The 25,411-nt window shown below is 36.8% G+C and overlaps 1 protein-coding gene across 36 annotated transcripts in view; it reads left to right on the top strand.

The window, feature by feature from the left end:
* EYA4 (EYA transcriptional coactivator and phosphatase 4) overlaps positions 1–25,411 on the top strand; it is a 297,153-nt gene that overhangs the window by 204,391 nt on the left and 67,351 nt on the right. For 20 of the 36 annotated variants that reach the window (XM_067010811.1, XM_067010810.1, XM_067010812.1 and 17 more), the window contains 2 exons: positions 21,568–21,692; positions 23,115–23,183. In XM_067010811.1, the coding sequence (XP_066866912.1) occupies positions 21,568–21,692; positions 23,115–23,183 (194 nt within the window). The remainder of the gene's footprint in view (positions 1–21,567; positions 21,693–23,114; positions 23,184–25,411) is intronic. The other 16 variants (XM_067010839.1, XM_067010830.1, XM_067010833.1 and 13 more) reach the window with 1 other exon arrangement.

Raw genomic sequence — 25,411 nt, forward strand, 5'->3', positions numbered from 1 at the left:
TACTTACAAACCTCAGTAGATTTCAGATAAATATTTGTGAGTGAATGAGATAATTTCATCCTATACGAAAATAATTCTGAAATGGAAGACAGCATGCAAAAACTCTGTAAATACTTATGCTTCTTCTACGTGCACATTCTCAAACAAACCAAAACATCATACTACCCAAACAAAAAAGGTTTCTGTGCATTTAAAAAGGAGTACAATACAGTCCAACAATGTATCAGCCACGACAGGCTGAGTAGGTGTGATCTCATTATGCAGAACAAACAGTCCATCTTCATCTCGTGTATGGAGTGCCTAGCTCAGTACCCAGCACACAGCGGGAATCAAAGAAAGACCTTTGTGAATGAATGAATGAATGAAATGCCTCACATCTGAAAAATCAGAAGAGATGTTTCATGTTAATACTACTGCTCAGGGGTCCTGTTTAGTGTGTTTTTGGAGAAATAGTGCCACTGTAAACATGGGAAGCATATTTCTGAGGTGACCTGCTATAGTGGAGAAGCTACAGGAAAGTATTTAGGCAAGGGACTGCACAGGGAAGCTCTAATGAGATCTGTAGTTTTAGTCTATGGAACACCATCAAAAATCACCCACAACTTATCATGTAGGAATTTCTCATAATTTGAGAGGCATTCTTTTAGGGGATAATCATATCTTCATGCTTGCTTTCGTATTTATTATGAAGTCCATGAACATTTATTCAGCATCCCTTGGGGGCAGAGCTGATAGACTATTGATAAACATCCAGTGTTTACCTAACACTATAAGACTATGGAAAGAAGGGGAACTTTGTAAATATAAGCTCTCTCCTGATTATTTTTGCCATAATTACAAATAACCTCTTGCATTTGCATACGACTTAGAGTTTTAAAAGCATCTTCTTCGCAAACATGTTCTATCGTCTTTATACCATCTACCTTGTTGGGCAGGACAAGTGCTGTTTTCCTGGTTCTCTCCATGAGAAAACAGAGGAGCAGTAGATCTAAGTAATGCCACCCCCAGCCCCGGAAAAGAATGGAGACTAGAGTCCAGGCCTTGTAAACATGCCATTCTTCCATCCAGACCAGTTGGACTTCTAAAATAGAACTCCGAAAGCGGCTTCATGAGTTTACCTTTTGCTAAATTATGTTCGAAGGAGGGGTGACCTTGATGACATTGAGGGCTCTAACACTTGTGTGAGCACGGGCCAAATCTCCTCTGCCAGATCCAGGTCCAATCTGCAGTGTGCCTGTCAGTGGCTGGAAGCGGAAGGGCCCACCCTGAGTCATGACTGCATTTTGAGCTGCTGGCAGACTGCTAGAGTTAATGTTGGTGACTGAGCCAGAGGAATCCAACAAGCAGCTCTGAAAACTCTGACACTCAGTTTAATGCAAACTGAGCAGGCTCCAGAGTCGTTCAAGAAGGCACTGCATCCTTGGTACAGAAGAGGACACTATTTCACAGCCTTTTATCTGGTTGACTTTTCTTCTCCTTACTGTTACTGCATGCTGCCCTCTAAGTCAAGTTTCTCTGCAGATAGGAGATGGAGATACCTAAAAAAAAAAAAAAAAACCCTTCCCTCCTTCTTTCTCCCATTTGGCTCATTCTTAGACGGTACCTCCTTTCAGGGAAGACGAGGCTAGATGCGGCCGTGCAAGAGGCAGGTCTGAGTGAGCTATTTGCTTCCCCCACCCCTCCCCAAGATGAGCTTAGCAGCTCACCCCTGCCATCCCCTGACCCCCCGCCCACTCCCCTCCCCCTCATGCTGATTATAATTGCACCTGGAATCGGGTTCCATATAAATGTCATTCAAATAAGCTTAGCTCTTCTCTCCAAGAATTCTTGTAAGAATCCAGGAAGAAGAGCTACTCAAACTGCCAGCCCATGAATCCAGACATGCCAAGGAGTCTAAATAAATCAAGGCACATCTCATTTGGGATAAGGCTTAATATACTGAGCATGTGGCAAGCCACAATGTTTGGAATGTATTCCACATGCCTGAAATTTGGTTACAATAGGTTTCGTTTAGCATGGTTCTCAAGAGTGGCCTAGACAGTCTTCATTTTAATGTTTTTGGATTTAGGAGATATTTCTGTGGGTGTTCCCGAAGCTCTACCTCACTTTGAGGTGATACTAATTGAATTGCAAAATCCAGAGTTTTCTGAAATTGGGCATCGCATAATGGGAAAGGATTGAAACCATGTTTATTATTTTGCTTAAGGCTAAATTTGCACAAGAGCAGCTCAGCTTTAGAAGATGTTTTCCTAGAAGAACATTCCATCATCAAAAGCTGAACTGTTTACAGGATCAGCTTAACCAGGACACTTTCCTCATGTTCATAAATTCATAGCTGGGGTGTGAATTTGGAATTGAAACCTAGTCAGCCTTCATCACCTCTGTTACATCTTAATAGTTCACTATTTTCTATTATAAAGGGGTTTTAAAGGTAGCATATGTCTACAAGACTGTGTTTTTGTTTCTACACTATAATAGAAAATACGAAATAGTTTTGGTACCAATCTTTTTGGTTTAAAAGGGAATAAAACTATTGTTTAATTTTTATTCACTTATAAATATTTGTACCCACACTCTATATGAGATCTTAACATCAATTTATGTTCACTTTGGATCAAAAAATACACACTACAGACACTGCTGAAGATCCTGTGTACTGAGCTACCTATCCCCTCTCTCCTTGAGAAACTATTATCCTGAATTTGGAAATTATCATTACCATGAGTGTATTATATGTTACTACATATTTATGAATTCAAAAGCAGTATATAATATGCATTTACCAATTTTTAAATGCCATGTGACTATAAAACAATATGCATTGTTTTGTGACTTTTTCCCTCTAACGTTACATTCTTTATTTATATTAATATATGTAGCTGTAACTCATTTATTGTAAACATTGTATAGTATTCTACTGTATTTACATAACCCTAATAATCTATGCATTCTTTTCTAGATGGACCTTTAAATTGTTTCTAAGTGTTTACTCTTACAAACAAACAATGTTATGGGATACTTTTTTGGGAGTTGAAACAGAAAAGAGGAATTTGAGTGCATGGTGTTTGCTGTATCAGAGCAAATGACAGCCAGCACCTCAACATTTATGTTGTAATACAAGTATTAATAACAGCACTTTAAAGTGTCAGAGTGTGTGCATCAATAAAAGCATTTTATGACACTAAATATCTAAAATATATCACTAAAAAATTAATAGCTACGAATTATAAAATTAGAAACTATCTCTGTTGTTGCTGTTGGCTTTGCTGATTCCTGGGTGTTGTTACCTCAGCCAGATGCCCTTGGAATAGCCTCTTCTGACATGCTATAAGGGCTTCAGTACCTGCCTGTTGTGTCCACCTTGCCCACTGATGGACTGTCTCCATCCCAGCAGAGAGATGTGTCTTCTTTAGGTGGCACTTCTGATCCCTGTTCAGCCTTTTTTTGGGCGTAAATGTGGGCTTGGAATGGGGAGGTTGGGATGGGGAAGAGAAAGGTAGCTGTTATGAGGCAAGGGGTCTCCAGGAATGGTAAAGTGACTGGAGGGTTTGTGAGGCTGTCAGAGAGGAGATAGAGGAAGGACAGGGGCAGGAGAGGATTCGAGAGAAATCTAGGAGGGATGAACTAAGCTGTGGAATATTTACACAAAATACACCAAAAAAGTATTCCATTATTTTAAAAATGGCACCAGTAGCTAGAATAATGGAAAATTGAAAAATAGTTCTGCAACCATTAATGGTATAAACACATTTTCAACTTTATTAGATATTGCAATATTTCTTTCCAAATATGCTGTACCAATTTGCATTTCCACCAGAAGCATGAGACTTAACCATTTTACCACACTCTAGCCAACATTTGACCTTATCTGATTTTGTAGTATTTGCCAGTCTGACAGGTTTGATACAGTATTTCATTGTTGTTTAAAGTTGCTGTTCACTGATTATTAGGAGAGTAATTGTGTGCCTGGCCAGTGTGCTTTTTTATAATTTTTACAATTTTTGAAATGAATTTTATTACAAAGGTGATATGGTTTTATAACATCACATTTAAAATGTAAGAAAGCAAAAGAAGAAAATTAAAGTCAACTTCTTTTGTGACAGTGACTATCCACTTGTGAGGTGTACAGAAAGCTTTCCTCAGAGGTATTTATTTATTTTAAACTTATTTTTATTGAAATATAGTTGATTTACAAGTTGTGTTAGTTTCAGGTGTACGGTGAAGTGATTCAGTAGATATATATTGAACATATATATATATGTATTTAGTAAAGAAGGTCTTTAAAGAGATACAATACAGAAAGATTCACTGATATAGCTACTGAATATTTTAATATTGCTGTATGGCTACAGACATATTGTTAAAAAGTTGAATGGAGAAGTGAGAAAAAAATAAGTGCATAATCCACACATAAAGATACTTAGGATTTTTATTATTTAAAAACAGCTTAATTGAGGTATACTTAACATGCATATTTAAAGTGTTCAATTTGATGATTTGACGTATGTGTACACCAGTGAAGCCATCACCACAATTATCAACTTATCCATCACCCTCCAAATTTGCTCCTGCCTCTCAATAATTTTTCCTATCTCCCTTCCACTTCCCCCACCTTCATTTTCCTGCAAGCATGTATCTCCTTTTTATTTATTTTCACTTTCCTCCATGCTGTGAGCATCTATCAGTGGGTCATTCCTTTGTGTTGCTGTATTGTATGGGTTGGTGTTTGGCCATTCACTTCTTGACAGACATTTGTATTGTTTTCAGTTATTGAATTGATTGACCTTTTTAGAGAAAAAAAATATATATCCATAAACTTCCTCATAAGCAAAACATTAAACATGAAATAATACCTGTTATTAATCAGAGCCTGGGACAGTATCTGGCATGTATAGGTGTTCAGTAATTATGTGGTGCGAGAACTAGATATCTGTTGGCAAATCTAAAAGCTAATGAGGAAAACAAAGCAGGCAAACCTAAGTAGAACATCATGGGACAGTTGAAGAACTGAAATCAGAGGTATTTTTCCTTTACCCTGTGGTCAGGAGGTCCTGCACTGCTTATTTGGAAATCTTTTCTTCAAAGCAACACATCAACTCACTTTCACTGAAAACAATCTCTATTCTTTTTTCCTCTTTTGTTCCATCCTTCCTCCAGCCAGTGAGTTCAAAGCCTGAGTGATCTCTGAAATTTCCCTCTCTTCACATCTAATTAGTTTCCAAGTTCTGGTAATCCAGAGTCTTGCGTGACCATCATTGCATTTTCCCTGTCATGCTCAAGTTTAGTCTCTTCTCACCTCCTGCATCAGCAGGTCAATAGTCTCTCATCTTGGGGCCCCCGTGACTCCAGTTTTCCCCTCTCTAATTCAGCCTCGATGCGGTTATCACATATTTTTCTAAAATGTAGTTTTGACCACACCACACTGTTGCTACCAGCTCTCCATTTGCTCTTCCCTGACAGCAGACTACAACCCACAGTCCTCGTCATGGAGGTGAAGGAGTTCTGTGTGCTCTTCGTCACCTGCTCCGTAATCTCTAGGATGCAGAAATATTTTACTACTTGCAGGTATCTCAACACACTAGGCCATTTCCTATCTCCGGGCTTTTGAATAAACCTGTTTTCCCATCTTCTGAACTCCCTCACCAACTTTGTCCAGGGGAATCACTCAGAACTCAGTCTTGAAGCCTTCTTTTATCTCTGCAGACAGATGCACGTGCAGTTACAAAACCCCAGCAAAGTTAATCACTTCTCACTTCTCATCTCTGCTGCCAATGTCCATAGCACTGCCCTTGTTCTGTGCTGTTGTTCCAGCTTCCTTACTAGACTGTGACCACAGTCACAGAGTGTGGGGACCATGCCTTTTTTTTCTTTTGAATCTAGTAACAGGTAGAATGGTAGTTACTTAGCAGGTGTTCAGTAAATATGTTGGGTGCTCAGTAAATATGTTGGATACTCGAGAAATACTAATCACTCAAATTGCGATACTCAGTACATATGAATAAATGAATGTTTGACTTAGATGTCTGATCATCAAGTTGTAATTTTCCAACCAAAATATGCTTAATGCCTTTCACTTGTTTTCAATCCTGTCATCGCCAACTTAGTCAAAATCTATTTAACTTCCTGCCTGAATTGTTGCATCGGAGTCCAAACCTGCCTGTGTCAATAACTTCTCCCTCTTTTCTAAACCATATTAATGCAGATCAGCCAGACTACGCTCCTACAATGACTGCTTTAATTACAGTACCCCGCCCTGGTCAGATTCCGCTGCTTAGCTTTTAAAAGCTCTAGCTATGCTAGTAATCAAACTTTTTTCTCTTCTCCAACACACATTCTCCATTTTAGCTGGCCTGTTCTTCCCACTTCCCCATGCCAAGGTGTGTTCATTCCAGCCCATTCCAGGGCTCAAGTTTATCCTCTCACCAGAATACCCTCTCTTCTCTCCTCCATGTGTCTGAATTCTGGCAATAATTTATGTCTTGTTAAAGTTACACCTGTGTGACTGAGCCACATCTCCCATGGACACCTTTGGTGTTTCTGATCTATAGCACTCAGAATCTAACTGCATTGTAGCCAGTCTCATAAGTAGGTGAAATAACCCACTGCAACATTTCAAAGTGAATGATGGTTATAATATAAGGGGATGTATATTCTTCTCTTACCCCACTGTAGAAAGTAAGCTCCACAAAAGCACAGAATTTGTTTTTTTCATAAAGGAAAACTGAGGGCACCTGGGTACCCAAATAGTTGCCAAATAATAAATAAAGGTACGAAATTGTCTACTATATGGTGGTAATAATAGACAATAGTCCTTTCTTCAGAAGAAGAACCTGGAAGGAAATATGAACAAATTTGAGTGATCTCTGAATTTTAAAGAATGTGATACAGCTTCTGAAAAGTAGTGATTTCTGTACCTAACAGTGTCACTTAGTCAATCATGTGTTTTCTGGAATTCTTGTACATTACTATAAGATGAAAATCAAGATGAATGATCAAGATCATTCTAGGTCTAGATAGACAGAGCATAAAAAATGATATGAAAATATTCTAGCTCAGAGTAAATTGATGCAGTTTCTTGGATTCAGAGTAGAATGACAATACTTATATTTTGCCGTGGCTAAGGTCGTCTACCAACTCGTTCCTAAATTATGAAATTGTTAAAAGAAGAAAATCATAACGAACTCTTTCAAAGCTCTTAACCCAGAATCTTAAGTGTAGTACATATTTGTTAAATATTTGAACTTAAGCCACTAGAGAACTTTATTTTCCCCTGAGAGGTAGTGGGGAGGGAAGGGAATTTAAGAAGGGAAGTCACATGTTTATAGTTGTATTTGAGAAAAATAATTCTAATGATTGTCTGGAGGATGATTTGGAGAGAAGATAGAAACACCAGGAAACTATTTGTTCATTCATCAAGGTATGGTCCGAGCCCCTCCTACTTGATATACACTTAAGAATGAGTGAACTGCTAAGATTCTGTGTGATATGTAGAGCCTGTAGCAAAGATTAGGTGAAGAATTATGAAGACCTAATTTAAGTACTAAATAGATTCCTAATTTGGAATCCATTTAGGCAGAAGCACTGAGAATATTTGATGAACTTGCTAAAGACTGAAGGCTTGAGGATATTGCCTAGGATTCTGATTTGACTGACCAATTTAATAGTACAGTTAGAGATAAGAACATGAATAGGTGTGAAAGCAATGATGATGAGTTTAGCTGTGGAAAGAGAATGTTAAGAGTCTGTGAGAGATCCTGGTGGAGATGACAAGTATAGCATTGTAGATAAAATCTGGTACTTAGAAGAGATTTGAGGGCTGAGGAGGGGGGGATTTTGAATTGATTAACAAAAAATAGTTGTTAAAGACATAAATATGTGTGGAAATTCCCCAGAAGGGTGTTTACCTGAGTGACATGAGATGAGGGCTGAGGCTGCAAGATTACGGGCATCAAAAGGTTAAGAGGACAAGAATGACCCACGAAGAAGTCTGAAAATTGATGGCCAGATGTGACGTCAAGAAACCAGGAAAGAGTAGTTGTATCAGTTAAGATGGTTTCAAGTGCAGGTAATAGAGAAGCTGACTCATGGAGCTTTAAACAATAAGGTAATTTATTGGTTCACATAACTGGAATTCCAGAGGTAGAACGGCCTCTGAGTGGTTGATCCAGGAGCTCAATCACTTCATGGAGAAATCACTTTCCTTTGTCACCTTTTGCTCTGCCCTCCACAGTTTTGGATGTGCCCTAAGGCTATTTCTCCACTGGGGATAAAATGACTGGGGGTAGAAATCAACACTCCATGCTCCCTCGTTCACATCCAGCTGAAGATGCAGTTTGGATCTGGAAGCTCTCTGAGAAGTGTGAAGAGGAACTTACCCACAAGTCTCCAGCAAAGTATTCCTTGGGTCTCGTTGGCACAAATATGGTTACCTTAGGATTCCTGAAACAATCATTAACTGGGAAGATGAATTAGGCTGCCATCTCCTGGAAATGAGGGTAGACTTAGCTTTCTCTAAGACGCTGAGCTTTTTTGGTGGGAAATAAATACCTAAACAAAAATTAAGATTCTTTTAGGTAAAAGGGAATGAATTAAAAATGGCAAACCCATAGCCAGGCAACAGGACCACTACAAAATTATTAGATAAGCCTAAGAGGAAGAAATTTTGCGGAGAAGTCATTAACAATGTGAAATGCCAAAGAGGGGCCAAACTAAGAGTTAAAGAAAAAGCCCATTATATTAGGAATTGGGAGGAGGCGAATCTAGATAGACTCTGGAAACTGATTGAAGTGGAAAGAAGATTGCTGTGAGGTGAGAAAGAAAATGCGAAGCATTGACTCTAATTTGAAGATTCTGGATTTTGAAAGGAAGAGCAATATTTATGTAGCAACTAGAGGGGGGAAATAGAAAGAGGAGTGCTTTTTTGCAACCACCTATTCCTGTGTCAAAGTCTAGTCCATGGCTGCTGATTAGGTTCTGTTGAAGCTCTACCAGTGACCAGATGTATGAACTTAGTCAACTTGTCAAGCCCTCTTGAGTTCCCAATCACTTTAAAGGCAGAAAAATAAAGCTGTGGGTTTTGTTTGTTTTGTTTTTGTTTTTAATCTCACAGAGTTATTAAATTTCATAAATATTTTAAAGAGGAAAATAATATTTTTAATTTTAGGTGTCTGTGTATATGTGTATTTAGGAGAGATTTTAAATGTTATACTCTACTGAGGCTTCAAAAAATATTTGGGGACTGAAAATAGAACAGTTTTACTTTCAACCTCATTGCTTGGTGCTATGGTCTAAATATTTGTGTCTCCTCAAGATTCATATGTTGAAATCCTAACCCCTCAAAATGATAGTATCAGGAAATGGTCTTTGAGAGGTGCTTAGATCATGAGGGTGGAGCCCTCATGGATGGGATTAGTGCCCTTATAAAAGAGGCTCCAGAGAGTTCCTTTGCCACTTCCACCATGTGAGGACACAGTGGGAAAGCTGAAAACATGAATCAGGAACAGGGCCCTCACCGGGGATCTCAACCCTGCTGCACCTTGACCTTGGGCTTCCTAGCATCCAGACTGTGAGCAATAAATTTCTATAGTTTATAAGCTACCCAGCCTGTGGTATTTTGTTATAGCAGCCTGAACATACTAAGATACTTGATCTTAAGCTAAAATTTGGATTTTGCAAAGAATATAAGAAAATGTTTAATTTCAGGTAAAACTATGTTTTTTACTAAAAATATAGAAAACATAGTACCTGATTACATGCTAGGCACTCATTAAATAATTATTAATTTACTCCATTCTTCAAATTTAAAGACGAAAAAAATACTAGAGATTCTGTCAATCAAATTGTAAAATTCTTTATCTTTAAACTGTATTTTTTTAATCAGAGAGTTGATTTTAAAAAACAATAAAACTATGCCACAGAAAACTAGTGATATTGAGGTGTGTGATCAAGCCTAGGTAACTAGGTCAGTCAGTTGAAATTACTGGAAAATCTATTCACACATTCAACAACTATTAATTGAACACATTGCCAGGCACAGTTCTAGGCACTGTAGATACAGCCATGAATAAAAACTCCCCTCCTGTCATGAGCATACATTCTAGAGGGAGAGACAATTAACTAATAAATTAATATATACTATGTCAGGGGAGATAATTGCCTTGAAGTAGAATAAAGCAGTATAAATGGTACAATTATAATATAAATTGGATAGTGGGTAATTATTGGGTGAGGTTGTTGCTGTTTTATAAGGAGGGCAGAGAAAGGCTCTCTGAATAGGGGGGGTCTGAGCAGAGGAACAGGACAAGGAGGATGACTGAGGGAATGGTGCTCCAGGGAAAGGAAACATCAAGTGCAAAGAGCCTGTTCTAGTATCCTGTTGGGTATCTTTGAAGATGGGCAGGTCAGGGTTGGGGAGATGGTGTGCCATGGGCTGGAGGAACTCCATGAGTGAGGGAATCACTTGGGAGCCAAGGTCAGGGAAATGGTGCATCGGTGTATCACATAAGGAAGTGACCTGAGAGGCCAGGTGAACAACTGGGGAATTTCTCTAGGAGCGATGGGAAGGCGTTAGAAGGTTTTGAGCAGAAGATGAACTTGGTTTGAGTTGGTTATTGCAAAGCTCCACTCTAACTACCATGGGGAGAAAAGGCTGTCCTAGGGCAAGCATGAAATTGAGAGATAAAAACAAATGCAGCTTTCTTTTTTTCCTTTTAAATACAGAATAAAAATGAAGCCATCCACCTAGGAAGTTTGTCCAAGTAATAGCATGGATAGATCTACTCTAAGAAATAGATAGTATTGGTTTGTAATTAGTAGCACAGTAACTATTCATAGAGAAATAATCCAGCAGACACTAGTCAACCTCACTTATGTATTTGGTGAATCTTGCTTTGTAGCAGTTAGAATAAGAAGCACACCCTCCCCCTTTAGCCCCAACAAACTACAACAGATGATTGAGTTTAGGGTCCTAAAGAGTAATGCCATTATGCCATTTTATTGTAAAGAAAAAATTATATTGTAGGTATTTTTGTCAAGCTTTTAGGAACTGTTCAGTGCTTTACATTCAGAACAGTGTGTGTTCCCCTTAAATGTTCATGGTTGGAACACATCTAACTTTATGCAATATTTAAACACCTTTTTGTCAGTGAGACTCATGGGGCAGTGATCTCAAAGCTTCTCTCATCCTACATTTTATAGGCTACACATCAACTGATTTCAGAATTTAGGAGCAGACATCTGTATTTTCTAGACAGAATTTACAGAATGATTTTGCTCTGGAAAACGAGAAAAGTAAAGATTGCATGTAAGCCTAACAAAATACCATTCAATTTGCGTGATAATTTTTGCCAAGATTTTTGTCTTGAGGGCCGACCATAGAGCATTATTCCACACCCCCAGCTTTTGCAAACCACCCATCTTTTCCTAAGGGACCTTAACAGATGAAGCATTGAATTCTCTGCAGTCAGGGTTACCTCCCACCTGGGAAAAAGACAGCCCTGTAATTGAATCCCAGCATATGCATTGTCATCCCTCCTGCCTGTCCCTCTGGTGCTACAGCAAATTAAAAGATCTCTAAGCTCAGCCTGCCTTCCAGCTGCCAGCCCCTGGTAGACATGAGGGAGCCAGAAGGGACCAGGTGGAGCAGTTTTGAGTTGCATTAAACACACAGCACAAGGAGGTTGGCCGTAACTTCGCAATGAATATTTATACCAGCCCCATTTCTCATCTTGCTCTTTGGCATGGATCAGAGTGCTGAGCTCCTGCTGATTTCAAGGGCCCTGCATTGTGTTTGGACCTGCTCCGTGAAGTATTACGTCAGATGAGCAATGGGCCCCAAGTTCCTATCACTAAGATGGCTGTTTGACTTTTTTTTTTTTTTAGTGGAGACTATCATGTTATAGGATCATAAGGATGGGGCAGTGGGGGAGTTCCCTGACGTCTCCTGGCATTGCTGGCTGTTCTGTGAATTACACACAGCCTCAACCATTGCTTCCTGTGGAGTGGAACTTTAATTGCTTGTATTAAGAGCCGCACAACACTCTGGTTGGTATATTGGTATATTACTGCATTTTCTTCATTGTTTTCTGAGAGGTTTTTTTTTTGTTTGTTTGGTAAGGTCAGGCACTTATCACAGGGCTCCCTCCTCACATTTCACATTCTGATCCCCCGTGGCAGGTGCTAACTTCCTTGCGTTCAAAGTGAATGGGTTGAGTAACCTCATAAAGATACAGAATGTCTTGGCATAGAAAGGGAGAGAGTACAGAATGCCTGTCTGTGGAAGACTCACAGTGTTATTTCGAGAGCTGTGTAAACCTGAGAAGATATTCGGAAAACCATCTACACACACACACCCATTAACTTTTTCTAAGTAGTAGATCATAGACTTAGATTCCTGTTCCTGATTCCCAATCCATATTGTTATCTAATAAAGCACATGCCATATGTGCTTATTTTAGGATCAGATTTCTAAAGAGAAATCATTTTTTCATTGTTTCATTGCGTGACACGATAAACCTTAGGCCAGTGATACAAAATGAACTTATTTACAAAACAGAAACAGACATAGAAAACAAACTTAAGGTTACCAAAGGGGAAAGGTGGTGGGGAGGATAAGTTAGGAATTTGGGAGTAGCATATATACACTACTATATATAAAATATTTTATATATTTTATGTATAAAATAGGTAAACAGTAAGGACCCACTACTGTATAGCACAGGAAACTACACTCAATATCTTGTAATAACCTGAAAAAGAATATATATATATATATATATCTGAATCACTTCACTGTACACATATATATAGGTGTGTATATACATATGTATGTACATCTCAATCACTTCACTGTACACCTGAAACTAACACAACATTGTAAATCAACTATACTTCAATTACAATTTAAAAAATAAAATAAAATGTTCTAAATCCATCTCAAAAAAATAAAGTTACCTCTTAGATAACTAAATATAAATAATTAGAAAGAGGGCTGTGATCATGAGAATCCAGCATAAGTTCTCTAAGCAAAAGCCATGCCAGAAGAGCCTGACGGCAATACCAGAAAAGAGGAACAAAGGCCTGCATTATACTTAGCACATATGGCATTCAACAACGTGTGTCTGTCTCAAAGGCTCTTGATATATTTATGAGGAAAATACAGAAAAATAGAGACTGAAAGATAGTACTGCTATGAGCTCAATAACTATTTCCCAGTGATATAGATCTAAAGATGTAACTCTAGTGCCTTCTTCAAGTCCTGTCCTTGACATTGGCCTGTTCAACATGTTTATTGTGATCTGGCAATGAGTGCATGCTAGGAAAGTTTATGGGTGTCATGGCACGGGGAAAGAGTACTTGGAACAGCAGAATCAGAATCTGACAGGACAAGATGAAACAGTGGACTCAGTCCAACAAGATAGCATTTAAGAGGAATATATGAAAAGCTGTTCACTTAGGTTCCAAATGCCAACGGCATGTGTTGTGGCTGAGAGAAAACAGGGCTCTAAAGCATCACAGGGGACAAATCATAGGGGTTTGGTTGGCTGGGTTTCAGTGTATGTTCACACTGTAAAGTGTCTGATAGCAAGGCTAGTGTACTCTTCAGACTATACTGATGGGTCCAGAGTGATCCTGTTAATATTCCTGCCTTGTTCTGCACCTTTAAGGCTCTGAGTTGGGACATTCCTCTTTGAGGGTTAAAGGGAAGTTATGGGAAAGAAAGTTTAGACTCGCCCCATGTCAATGGGTTAAATTTCTTCCAGGACCAAAGTTGCATGGAAACCATGTATGGAAGACTTTCTGATTAATAAGTGAGCGGAAAATGAAATGGGCTGCCTCTTAAGAAAACAGTTTTCTTGATACTAGAACTACAGGTTTTCAAACAGACAAATCAGGCATTTATTGACAGCATTGTAGAAGTGACTGTAGTAATAGCTAACATTCATAAAGATACACTGTGTGCCAAATTCTGTGTAATTTGCTTGCGTGATCTTATTTCATTCACTCAGTAACCCTCCGGTGGGTATCATTAACTCCATTTTTGAGCCTAAAGTCCATTGGCTGGTAAGTGATAGAGATGGAGTTTAAAACCCAGGTTTCAGCCTATAGTACAGGCCCTTAACATAGCACTCACAGCCTTGCACATAAAATGGTATTTTTGCATTCGAGGACACTGACTGTCCCTCAAGACTCCGAAAATTCCATCATTTTCATAGGGAGCTATCTTTATTGTGTACATTATGCTAATGCTTTGCTCTTTTCAATTCAACATTCTAGCATTGAAAAGCCCTCATTCAATCATCCAGTAAAAAGTTTGATCCTTACTGGTAGAGTTTTTTCCTTAGAAAAAGAGTCTATATATTTCTAGGTATAATTAACGGTATTAGATGTTTTTATTGTGGCCGTATGGCTTTACTCTTCTGCTTACTGGAGGGAAATAATTTCCTGCTTCATTAACCATGGTTTGTAACTGATCTAACAGAAACTTGAGTCCTGTACTATTCAAATAACGGTTGGAGAATTCATTGGGCTTTTTTTCCTTTGTTTTCAAAGTAAAGCGGCGGTGGCGGGGGGGCTTTGAAAACCTAAATTTAGAGAAATGCTTTAGAGATAGATTTTTTTTTTTAATTTACTCACATTTCTTGGGTGGGGAGACCATGTTTTATCTAAATAATCTGTTTAGAGTCGTAGTGAAGAAAGGGCCAGAGGCTGTAGGACTCGTCTAGATCTGTAAGGAAGCCCTGGAAAGGAAGGACTGTAAAAGTGTCCAGAGAACAGTGTGTCCATGGCTTTATTTGCTGTTACTCCAGGGCCTGAGGTCACTCTGGCAGATGGGTCACTTGCACTGCAAGCATTCAGGCTGGCCTCAGGGACAAGCATGAGGTCACTGGCAAATTGCAAGAATAGATCCCGTTATTCATGGCCCACTTCCCTGATCCTTGTTGATAGGGGTTTTCTTCCTCCAACCTTTCCTTTTCTCTGCAGCAGAGCCCAGTTCTGATGATGTCTGCTGAAATGGGCTAGTGAGGGCCTCCTTCTGGGACTGTCTGGCCACCTGATCGGTGACATAGACACCGTGCAGCAGAGAGCATCCACGTCTCCCAGCCTAACTGAGGCAGGGGAGAAACTGGCTTAGGACTGCAGCTGGGACAAGGGTTTCTTGGCTCCTAATATGAAATGTGTTGGTTTAAGGTGGACGGATGTGCTTTTTCCAGAGAGTGGGAATTGGTACCCAGTAGTGACATGCCTATGACTTTCATCTGATCTAAGTTGACCAAATGGCTTTATTCTATTTTTTCTTGCACAATGGTTTTCTGTATCCATGCAGAGCGTCTTCCTCCCCACCCTCTTGCACACTCATGGGTGCACGCACACACACACACACACACACACACACACACACACCCCTCACTCATTTGGAGGTTCTAACATTGCACATGCAGATATGAAACCTTCCATACACATTGACATCACACTGCTAATCCCCATCTCCCTCTACACATCCCTTTGCTCTCCTACTAGCCTCCAAGCTCTCAGAAGATACTTTCTGGATTCCTAGAAATGTCCCTGAACTTCCTGAATGCTCAAGCAGTGTTTGGTGAACCAGAGTACGCTGGACTCCAAGTAATTCAAATCACTTCATCAGCATTTTTCCTATTCCTATTTTATTATTTATCCTTAACACTCACTAAGTACCCCACACAATTCTAAGTGTAGAGGAAAAAAGCAATGAATAGAAAATACTCCCTTGCCCTAATGCAACCTACACTCTCATTATTTAAGTAAAAGCTGATTTTGTTATTCCAGTTTTTCCGCTAAGGAGGATGAAAAGGCTTATATTACATAAAAAAGGAAGTTATGAGTAAAGCAAATACCTGAACTCTTGCCCTTAAATGCATTCTGACTGTCAAAATGAAAATTGGCTAGTTAGGTAGACTCTGAGAGCTTGGGACACAGAGCCCTGCATGCATACTGTCCACTTTATGCAAAGAGAAAAGCTGGCATGAGAGTGAATGCCTTTAAAAGTCTAGGATGTTTTTGCATTTCTTTGGTCATGAAGAATTGATGGAATCTCAGCCTGTAAATAAACAGGCTATGACTCATTACCAGGCTCTGTGCAGAAGGAATCATGGTTTCTGAGTTACAGGAGACTCTAAATGCACAAGTACAAAGCATGCTCTTCCTTGGGTTTGAAGAGGATATTTAAGTCTGCTAGAAATAAATTCCACCTATGCTACAGAAGAATGCAGACAGGAGCCAAGAAAACAGCTGCACATGACCTGCAAGTCTTCTTTCTTTTCTTTTTTTTTAAAGAGTTTTTGTGTTTATGGATGTTTGTTTTTTATATTGTCCAGAAAGATGCTAGTATTCACATGGCCTTATGACGTGGGTTGAAAGTGACGTCTCGGAAGAAAAAAAGAGGCACCTTTATACATATATATACATTCTTTTAAAAATTATTTTCCAGTGTGGTTTATCACAGGATATTGAATATAGTTCTCTGTGCTATTTAGAAAAGGGTCTCCTTTAAATATGGTAATGTAGATTTGTCAGAGTAGGTGCTTATATTGAGTTGAGTATTTTTTGAAAACCATTCAAAATGTTTTATTGCAAGAATATGCATTCCTACTTGTGGTTTCACTGTGTGAAAAAATTAAAGTCGCTTTTAAAAATGGGAAACATGTAATGTGACAGAAAGAACCTGGGCTCCGGCATCAAACAGACTTGAATTCAAGTCTTGGTGCTGCTACTTTCAACCTATGAGGTCTTGGGCATGCTGTATATCCTCTCTGAGTCTCAATTTCTTTATCTATAAAATATGGAAAATAATATGCACATGAGTGTGTTAATGTAAAGATTAACAGAGAGGATATATTTGAAGTACCAAGCGTAGGCTGTGTCTTACAATGTGTACTCAGTAAAAACTGGTAGCTGTTAAACATTTTCTGCTGTTGAACTCTAAGGTAAACTTTATATTTTGTATGTTACATTTTGTGTGAACTAGACTTAAAAAGAATCTGAAGTTTAACATACAAAAGAAAGTACAGGAATATTCTTACTGTATAGTTTATAGCAATAATGTATAGTTTATAGCAATAATGCACGCCTGTTCTCTAAAGGCTCTATTAATTGTAAGAAATATCAACCCATTAAAATAAATTCAAGCAAAGGGGACTTACTGTAAAGAGCCAGATAATTGCATTTTGGCTTCCTGGAAACTGGAATGTAAGATACAAAGGCTTTTTTTGTTTTGTTTTGCAGGAGTGACATATTCCTGCTCCTCTCTGTAGTGTGGGCTCCATCCTTTCATTCCTGACTGATTTTCCTTGCTTCCTCATGTTGCATGTGGTTCAGATTGGCTGTGAGCCCCTACACTACCTTGCAGTTTCAGTAATACTACCAACCAGATGCTTCCCCTAGAACCCCTTTGAATTCATCAAAACCCAGCTAAGAATTTCTGAGAAAATTTTCTAGACTCTTTAAGTAAGTTCACACTATTAATAGTAACAACACTGCCTGCCCCACTCCTTGGAAAACTCGCCTCTATAATCTCCCATTGACCCATCTTGGGTTTAGTAATCCTGTGGCGCAGGCACCCTGCGTGCCAACGACCACTGCTAGCATCAATCCTCCAACGGATTTTTTTCATGACTTCCCAGATCAACAACCCTTGATGCCTCCTCATTGCCTATGGGTCAAGAATAAATTCCCTGGTGGTCCAGTGGTTAAAACTCTGCGCTTTCACTGCAGGGGGTGCTGGTTCGATCCCTGGTCGCAGAACTAAGGTCCCACATGTCACATGCCACGGTCAAAAAAACCCAAAAAAACAACAAAAAAAAGAGGAATAAACTCCTCAAGTTTGACAGCACATTCCCCTGACACCCTAAAATGAACTTAGTGTGATGAAACCTCTCTGGCCAAAGGTTTCTGTCTTGCTTTGGCCTCTGCTCCTGAGTGCTCCCCTCTGAGGGCCACATCCACCTCCCTCTTATGGAGGCTCTTACCCTCTACGCAGCATTTATCCCAACCACTTATCGAATTTCTGTACAACTCCTTCAGGCATAACCTAGTAGTGGACACGTGGTAAAGCTGGAAAAACCTGTTCATATGTCTCCCAAGCCCCACACGCCTCTGGTCAGAGGGAAGGAACGCAGCTGTCAATGTCCTTCTCCAGGATGTGCCCCCAGGCTCTGTCTGGATATTTAATGTACTGTAGTTTTCTATGCACAGGATCTGCTTTCTCATTTAGATAATAAATTTCTTTGAGGGTAGGACCATGGTTTCTCCATTTAGCAAGCCTAACACCTGTGACAGTATGACAGTACTTTGCATGTAATAGGCAATTATTCATTTATTAGTTCAGTTAAACTAAAAATATTTATGTTGGGTGGGTTCAGTAGGAGAAGATAAAATCATGAGCATTCGTTGTTTACCGTAATTAAGCCTGTTATCAGGAGTGTGCTACCGATAATACTTTTGGGGTTTCCAACTATTCTCCTCTCCTCTGTGTCTTTTTTATCTGATTGCTATAAAGATTTCTCTTTATCTTATTTTAAGAATTTGACTGTAATGTGTGCAAGGTTTGGTTTTCTTTTTCTCATTTATTGTGTTTCAGGGCTTTAGGGGTAGCTGTTTATTATCAAATTTGGCTATTATTTATTCTGAAATTATTCTGTCTCTTTCCCTTTCTTGCTTTCTAATAATATTCAACAGGTTACTTTTACTTTATTCAATATTTTCCCCAATATTTTGTCTGTCTGCTTCAGTTTGGATAACTTCTACTGGCCCAGTTTCAGATTTACTGATTTTTTTTTTTTTTTTTTTTTTTTTTTTTTTGCAGTGCCTTAAAGTCCACCCAAAGACTATTTTTTACTTTAATATATTATAATATTCATTCTAGAACTTTCATTTGGCTCTTTTTGAAGCTTTCATTTTTTCTATATGCAATATTTAGATGTAATACATACACGTTATATTCATAATTATACATACATATAAAATATATATGGCACATATGTATATATGCCATATATGTATATATCTATATAAGTGGCATATTTATACGTTTATACCTTGTGTACGTATCTTTTCCTATAAATTATTTCACATATACACAATAGTTTTAAAAATCTTTGTCTGCTAATTCCAAATCCTGAGTCATCTACAGGTCTGCTTCTATTTACTGTGTTTTCTCTCTACTATGGGTCCTATATTCCTGCTTCTTGTTATGACTCAAGATGTCATTCTGAACATTATGTACAAAATATTTGTAGTATTCTGAAAATCATGTATTTGTAGTTTTCTGCAGATTATGTACAGAAACTCAGTAGAGACTGAAGGATGGTATTTATTTTGTTTTATTTCCCAAAATGTCTAAGTCATTTTTTCTGGATGGCTGTGAAAGCAAGGGTCTGAGCATTCAGATTACTTTTGGAGTTGAGTTGAGCTGGAGTGGGACTGTGAATAACCTTCCAACCTCATGAACAACCACTGTTTTGGTAGTTCAGTGTTTGAACTAGAAAGGCATTGACTGATGTTTCAGATATTTTTGGTTCATGTTTTTATTTATTATTGGCAAAGCCCTTGTACCTGTAACTTTGGTAAATTCACCCATTAGTTCTTGTAGGGTTTTTCTTAATGGATTTCTCAGAATTTTTTACGTAAACAATTATGTTACCTGTGAATTAACCGGTATTTTAAAATACAGCAGGTCTTTATTAGTTATCTATTTTATTGAATTAACAATTTTTCTTAATAAGCTTTACCCCTTTTACTTACTCATTTTTGTTTTCTCCCACTGACTAAGAGTGCCAATAAAATGTTGTGTTGAAGTGGGAAAAAGAGATACTCTTGCCTTAGTTCTGATCTTTCTTTAATGAGAAATCATTCAATATTTCATCATGAAATAAGATGTAAGATGTTGATTTCAAGAATGGTCCTTACCATATGGGAGGCAAATGCTTCTTTTCCTAGTTTTCTGAGAGTTGTATCATGAATGGATAATGAATATTGTCAAATGCATTTTACACCCATTGAAAGTAAATTCTGTTAATATATTGAATTACATTTATTGATTTTTAAGTGTTAACTCAACTTAAATTCTTGGAATAAAACACACCTGGTCATCATATATTACCCTTTTCATTGCTGGATTTTATTTGATAATAGTTTTTGAAATATTGTCTCATCTATGTTCATGAGAAATATAAATCCATAATTTTTTTTTCTTGGAATTGCCTTTGGCAGACTTTGGATCAGGGTAATTCTGGCCTCTAACAGTGGAGTGAAAAGTGTTACCTCCTATTTTTTTCTAAAAGGATTTATAAAAGATGGCTGTTCTTTTTCCTTAAATGTTTGCTAGCATTCACTAATGTGACCATATGGCCGTGGAGTTTTATTTAATGTTTAATTATGAACTCAATTTCTTTAATTGGTATAGGACAGTTTTTAAAAGTTGTTATAAGTTTTTATAGTTTGTGTCTTTCAAGAAAGTCTGATTTATCTAAATTATTGAATTATTTAGCATAATATTGTTCATAATATACTCTAATTATCCTTTTTAATATCTTCAGTATCTCTAATGATCATCTTCTGGATTTGTAAATTGGCTCTGTTGTTCATAGATTTTCTATTTCAGTGATTTCTGCTTTTTATTGTTTCCTGTCTTTTACTTACTTTGTGTTCAGTTGCCTTTCTGTCACTGTTTTCTTAAGGTAGAAACTTAGATCACAGATTCTAAACCCTTCTTTTCTTATGTAACCATTTAAAGATATAAATTTCTCACTAACCACTGCTTTATTTGCATATGACCAATTTTGATTTGATTTTTCCTAAGATTTTATTTTTTAGGGTAGTTTAACACTTACAGCAAAGTTGAACAGTAGGTACAGAGATTTTTCCATCTACCCCCTGCCCTGCACATGCATAACCTCCTCTATTATCAGCATCACTCACCGGAATGCTGCATTTGTTACCAAGGATGAACCTACATTGAAAGTACATAGTTTACCTTAGTGTTAACTCTTGGTTCTGTACATTCTGTGAGTTTACATAATGTATAATGACATACATCTTTCATTACAATATCATACAGAGTATTTTCACTGTCCTAAAAATTCTCTGTGCTCTGCCTATTCATCTCCACCCCAATCCCACCCCTGGCAACTATTCTTTGTGCTGTTGTTGTCACATATTTTACTTTTATCCTATATCATAAATTGCACAGTTCACTGTCTTTCATGAATTAAGAGAAAAATAAGATAATCTTTTGTATTTACCTACAAATTTACCTTTCTGTCACTCTTCATTCCTTCCTGTAGATCTGAGTTTTTGTATGGTTATTACAAATAACAAACAAATGAGGAACCTTAACTATCATGGACACTTTACTTATTTATTAATTTTTAATGGACCATCACGTTCACCTGATTAACCAAAAAGTCTTAGCTGTGGGTTTCAATTCCTATTATTGTGAGATCACTTGCATGCTCAGTAGAGTGATATACATAGTTTATTAAGAAAGCATTGCTGACATTTCAACTTTTTCTCTGTTGCTTCCTGCTCCAACAGGTCTATGGAAATGCAGGACCTAGCAAGTCCTCATCCTCTTGTTGGAGGTGGCGATACTCCTGGTAGCTCCAAACTGGAGAAAGCTAATCTCAGCAGCACATCGGTCACCACAAATGGGACAGGAGGTAAGTGTACAACCCTGAAGACACCCAGAATCACATTTCAAACTTTGTTGTGGCTTTACATGTTAGGGATCTGCTAGTAAATAAATATTATATCTCATAAGCAATAACATCATAGCATTATACTCAAGTAATATATAGTTAATGGATTATTTATTGTTCTGTTGATTTTCTTGAAATGTTTGCTCCTCCTCTATAGCTGGAAACATTCAAAAGAATAGATAGTCCCAAGCAACATTTTGAAGGCCTTTAGCAAGGCTTTCTTTTTGTATTTGCCCTTGTACATATTTTTCAAACTGTAAAAAATGTGGCCAAAGGATTTACGCTCTGATCTTACTCAACAACAACAAAAATAGAAAATGGAAAAGAAATTCTACTAGTTTTTGGTTTTATTTTGAATTTTAAGAGAAAGGCTACTCCAAAATTTTTCTTAAAAATGGTTTTTCTTAAAAATGGTTTTGGGAATAGAAAAATGTCCATATCTGCTGCATTTTCTTTTCAAAGAGAGAAATACTTAACATGTATTTAAAATAGGAATTGAATTTTTTTCTAGATACCTTTTCATATGATTAGCTCATAATTATGCCACAACATATGGCAACAATAATAACTATTTCAAATATTTCACCCTATTGTTTTTATAAACTTCATTCAACCTGTCAGAAAATACGATCTGATTTTTGCGTCAGAATATGTATACGTAGAAAGCCTATACATATATATGTACATATGTACACATATATAAGCTGCATTTTAAATTACTCACAATTATTTTGAAGTTTTGTAGATTTAGTTGTTTTCGTCGAGTGAAAAATTACTTGAAAATTGCTTTAATTTGTAAGCTATTCATATTATTAGGTATCAGCATTTGCCACATCATATTTTCTTTTAAATTTTCAGTAAATATTTATGAAATTGATACACCTCTTTCCACTTATTTTAGAGTAACTGTGAAATCTAAAATTTTATTTGTAAAGTTGTGTGGATTGCAACTTGCCTGTATTTAATAATGTTTTACATAAAACCCTTTGTAAATTAACATTTTCCTTGTTTATAGTGTTTGTCTCTAAACATGCATCTATAATTTTGGCTAATTAATTATAGGATTGCAAATTTATAAGATTGTTTAGTGATAACTTGTGGAGTAAGAACATTTATATTTAAACCTTAACTTGGGTGCAAATAATAAGATTTTAAAAAAACAACAACAACATGCACTCTGAAATCAGACTTTGAAGGTCACTAATCACCACGTATGTATATTTAGCTGAACTAAAACATACCTGATAAACTAAAATGTAAAAGTCATACCATGCAGTTGTAATTTTGGCAAAAGGGTCAGAAACCAGTACAAGCACTGAAGACTATTCTCGTACACTGAGCAGGCATTCAGACAATGAACCCTTATGCTGTTCCTGTTCTCAGGGGACAACATGACTGTTTTAAACACTGCAGACTGGTTGCTGAGTTGCAACACCCCCTCATCCGCAACAAGTATGAGAGATGATGGTACACTGCATGTGTTTGGGTGTGTGGATTTGCCCTTCTGGTTTGCTTTCTGTTGCTATTTCTGTTTGCACTCCCTTTTCTGTGCTCAGTACTTGTTATAAAAAAAAAAAAAAAAGACATGAACACACCTTTTAGTTGTTTATTGATAACAGTTGGCTATGTTTTTCTTATCAACTAGTATTCTAATCTTAGGTCAGTTGTATTCTTTTCTTAGTTTTTTCATAATTTTGCACAAACGGGTGCATCTATTATTTTTCTATCAGTTTATTAAGTGATAAGTCAACACAACTGTCATGTCAATGAGCAGTTGAAGCAGATTGCGCCTACATACAAACTCAATCTCCATAGCCTACAGACTTTCATAAATTAAATTAAATTCATAGCATGGCAAAATGATATTTCCTATTTTACAGACTTTAATAAATATTCCAATTAAAATACCTAAAGTAATATTAACATTAAAAGACCCATCATTTAAAAAATTACCAGTGATTAAAGCTATACATTTAAAATTATAAATTAATATTAAATCTCTTAAAATGTTTTGCACTATAGATATTAACTACGTTCCTACATTTATATATATATAATATAAATAAACTTCCTCCCAAACCAAAAGTTAATATGCTATCAAAATTTAAAAATTAAAACAAAACCACATAAAACTTCTGTAGAACCACCCAATTCTGGCATTAAAAAGAAGAGCTCACGACCTGTTAGAAATGTGCATTACAAGCAAACAGTTAGAATAGGCACAGTTTGCCTGGACCTTGCTGTATGTAGATTAAATTAGAATATATGACCAGTGGATGAAAAGTACTCCATTAAGCCCGTTATTTAAATTTTTATCATTTTAGTTTCTTTTTTTTTTAAATTCCACACTTAAAATATACTTTTCATACTTAAAAATATGTTGCCAGAATTTAGTTCCTCTTAATTCTAACTCAAGGGTCTTTTTTTGCAAAGAACCAGACAGGAAATGTTTTAGGCTTTGTAGGCTATGCTGTCTCTCTCTGTCTCATCTATGCAGCTCTGTCACTGTAGCTCAGATGCAGCCATAGGCAATACATAAATGAGTGAGAGTGGTCAGGTTCCAATAAAACTTGATTTATGGACCCTGAAATTTAAATTTCATATAATTATCACATGTCACAAAATATTCTAATTTTGATTTTTTTTAAACATTTAAGATGTAAAAAACATTCTTAGCTCACTGGCTGTTGTTCTATTCTGACATATTAATGTAACATAGGCAACTTTACAATAGTGGATATACACAATCAATATTTAGTAATTTATATCTAATATCCAACAGAAAAATTTTTTTAAGTGTAAAACATCAAGTTTTCCTAGTTCTTAGTATTAATGTTTAAGAGTTGTGTGACCATGTGGGAAAAAAAAGGACTTCTGTGTCAGGAAGGCCATGGATCTGAAACCTGGCACTACATTTACTAGCTGTGTCTTCTTGGACAAGTTACTTAACCTCTCTGAGCTTTAATTCTTTTCTACAAAAGACAGATAATAATACTTTACTGGCAAACCTTTTGTTTTAAATCATATAATGTATGTAAATTTGGGACGATATAAACCAATATAATTCCTTTTCTTAATTAATAATTCAATAATAATTAGGCAACAGTTTTTTAAGGAAAATGGAAACGTGCAGTCAGTGTGTTAAAAGACTCTCCAATGTTTGGTCAGACAATAAATTTTTCTGCATTTAGAACATGTAAACTGGCCACAGAGGCAAACTTTTAGTAATAAAATGTTAAGTATACTTTGATTATTAAGGCTATAGTCTCGGTGGCATAATGATATGAAATATTTAATGAATTTTAATGACTCTTTATGCCATGTGTTTATAACATAAGCTAAGCATTTGATGCACAATGTTTCCCATTAAGAGTAAACTATTTTATTTATAATTCTGGGTTTTATTGATGGAATTTGGTCACTTTATAAAATTATTATAATAAAACAAAAGACAAAAGCAAAAGCTAATTTAATGGCCTTTGAAGATCTTTCCATTAACTTTAGATTTTCAAAAAGATAATTTTGATAGTTTTTACTGATATGAATGAGTTAATAGTATCACCTTAATATCCTACCCTACTACCTTGGTGCTGTTTAAATATATTACATTATTCCTTAAAGTAATTTTTAAAGGGGTTCATCACCTTAATCCTAATTCTGTAATTACATCTGCAGATTTA

Source organism: Kogia breviceps, chromosome 13 (assembly GCF_026419965.1).
Source record: "Kogia breviceps isolate mKogBre1 chromosome 13, mKogBre1 haplotype 1, whole genome shotgun sequence".
NCBI classification, from domain to species: domain Eukaryota; kingdom Metazoa; phylum Chordata; class Mammalia; order Artiodactyla; family Physeteridae; genus Kogia; species Kogia breviceps.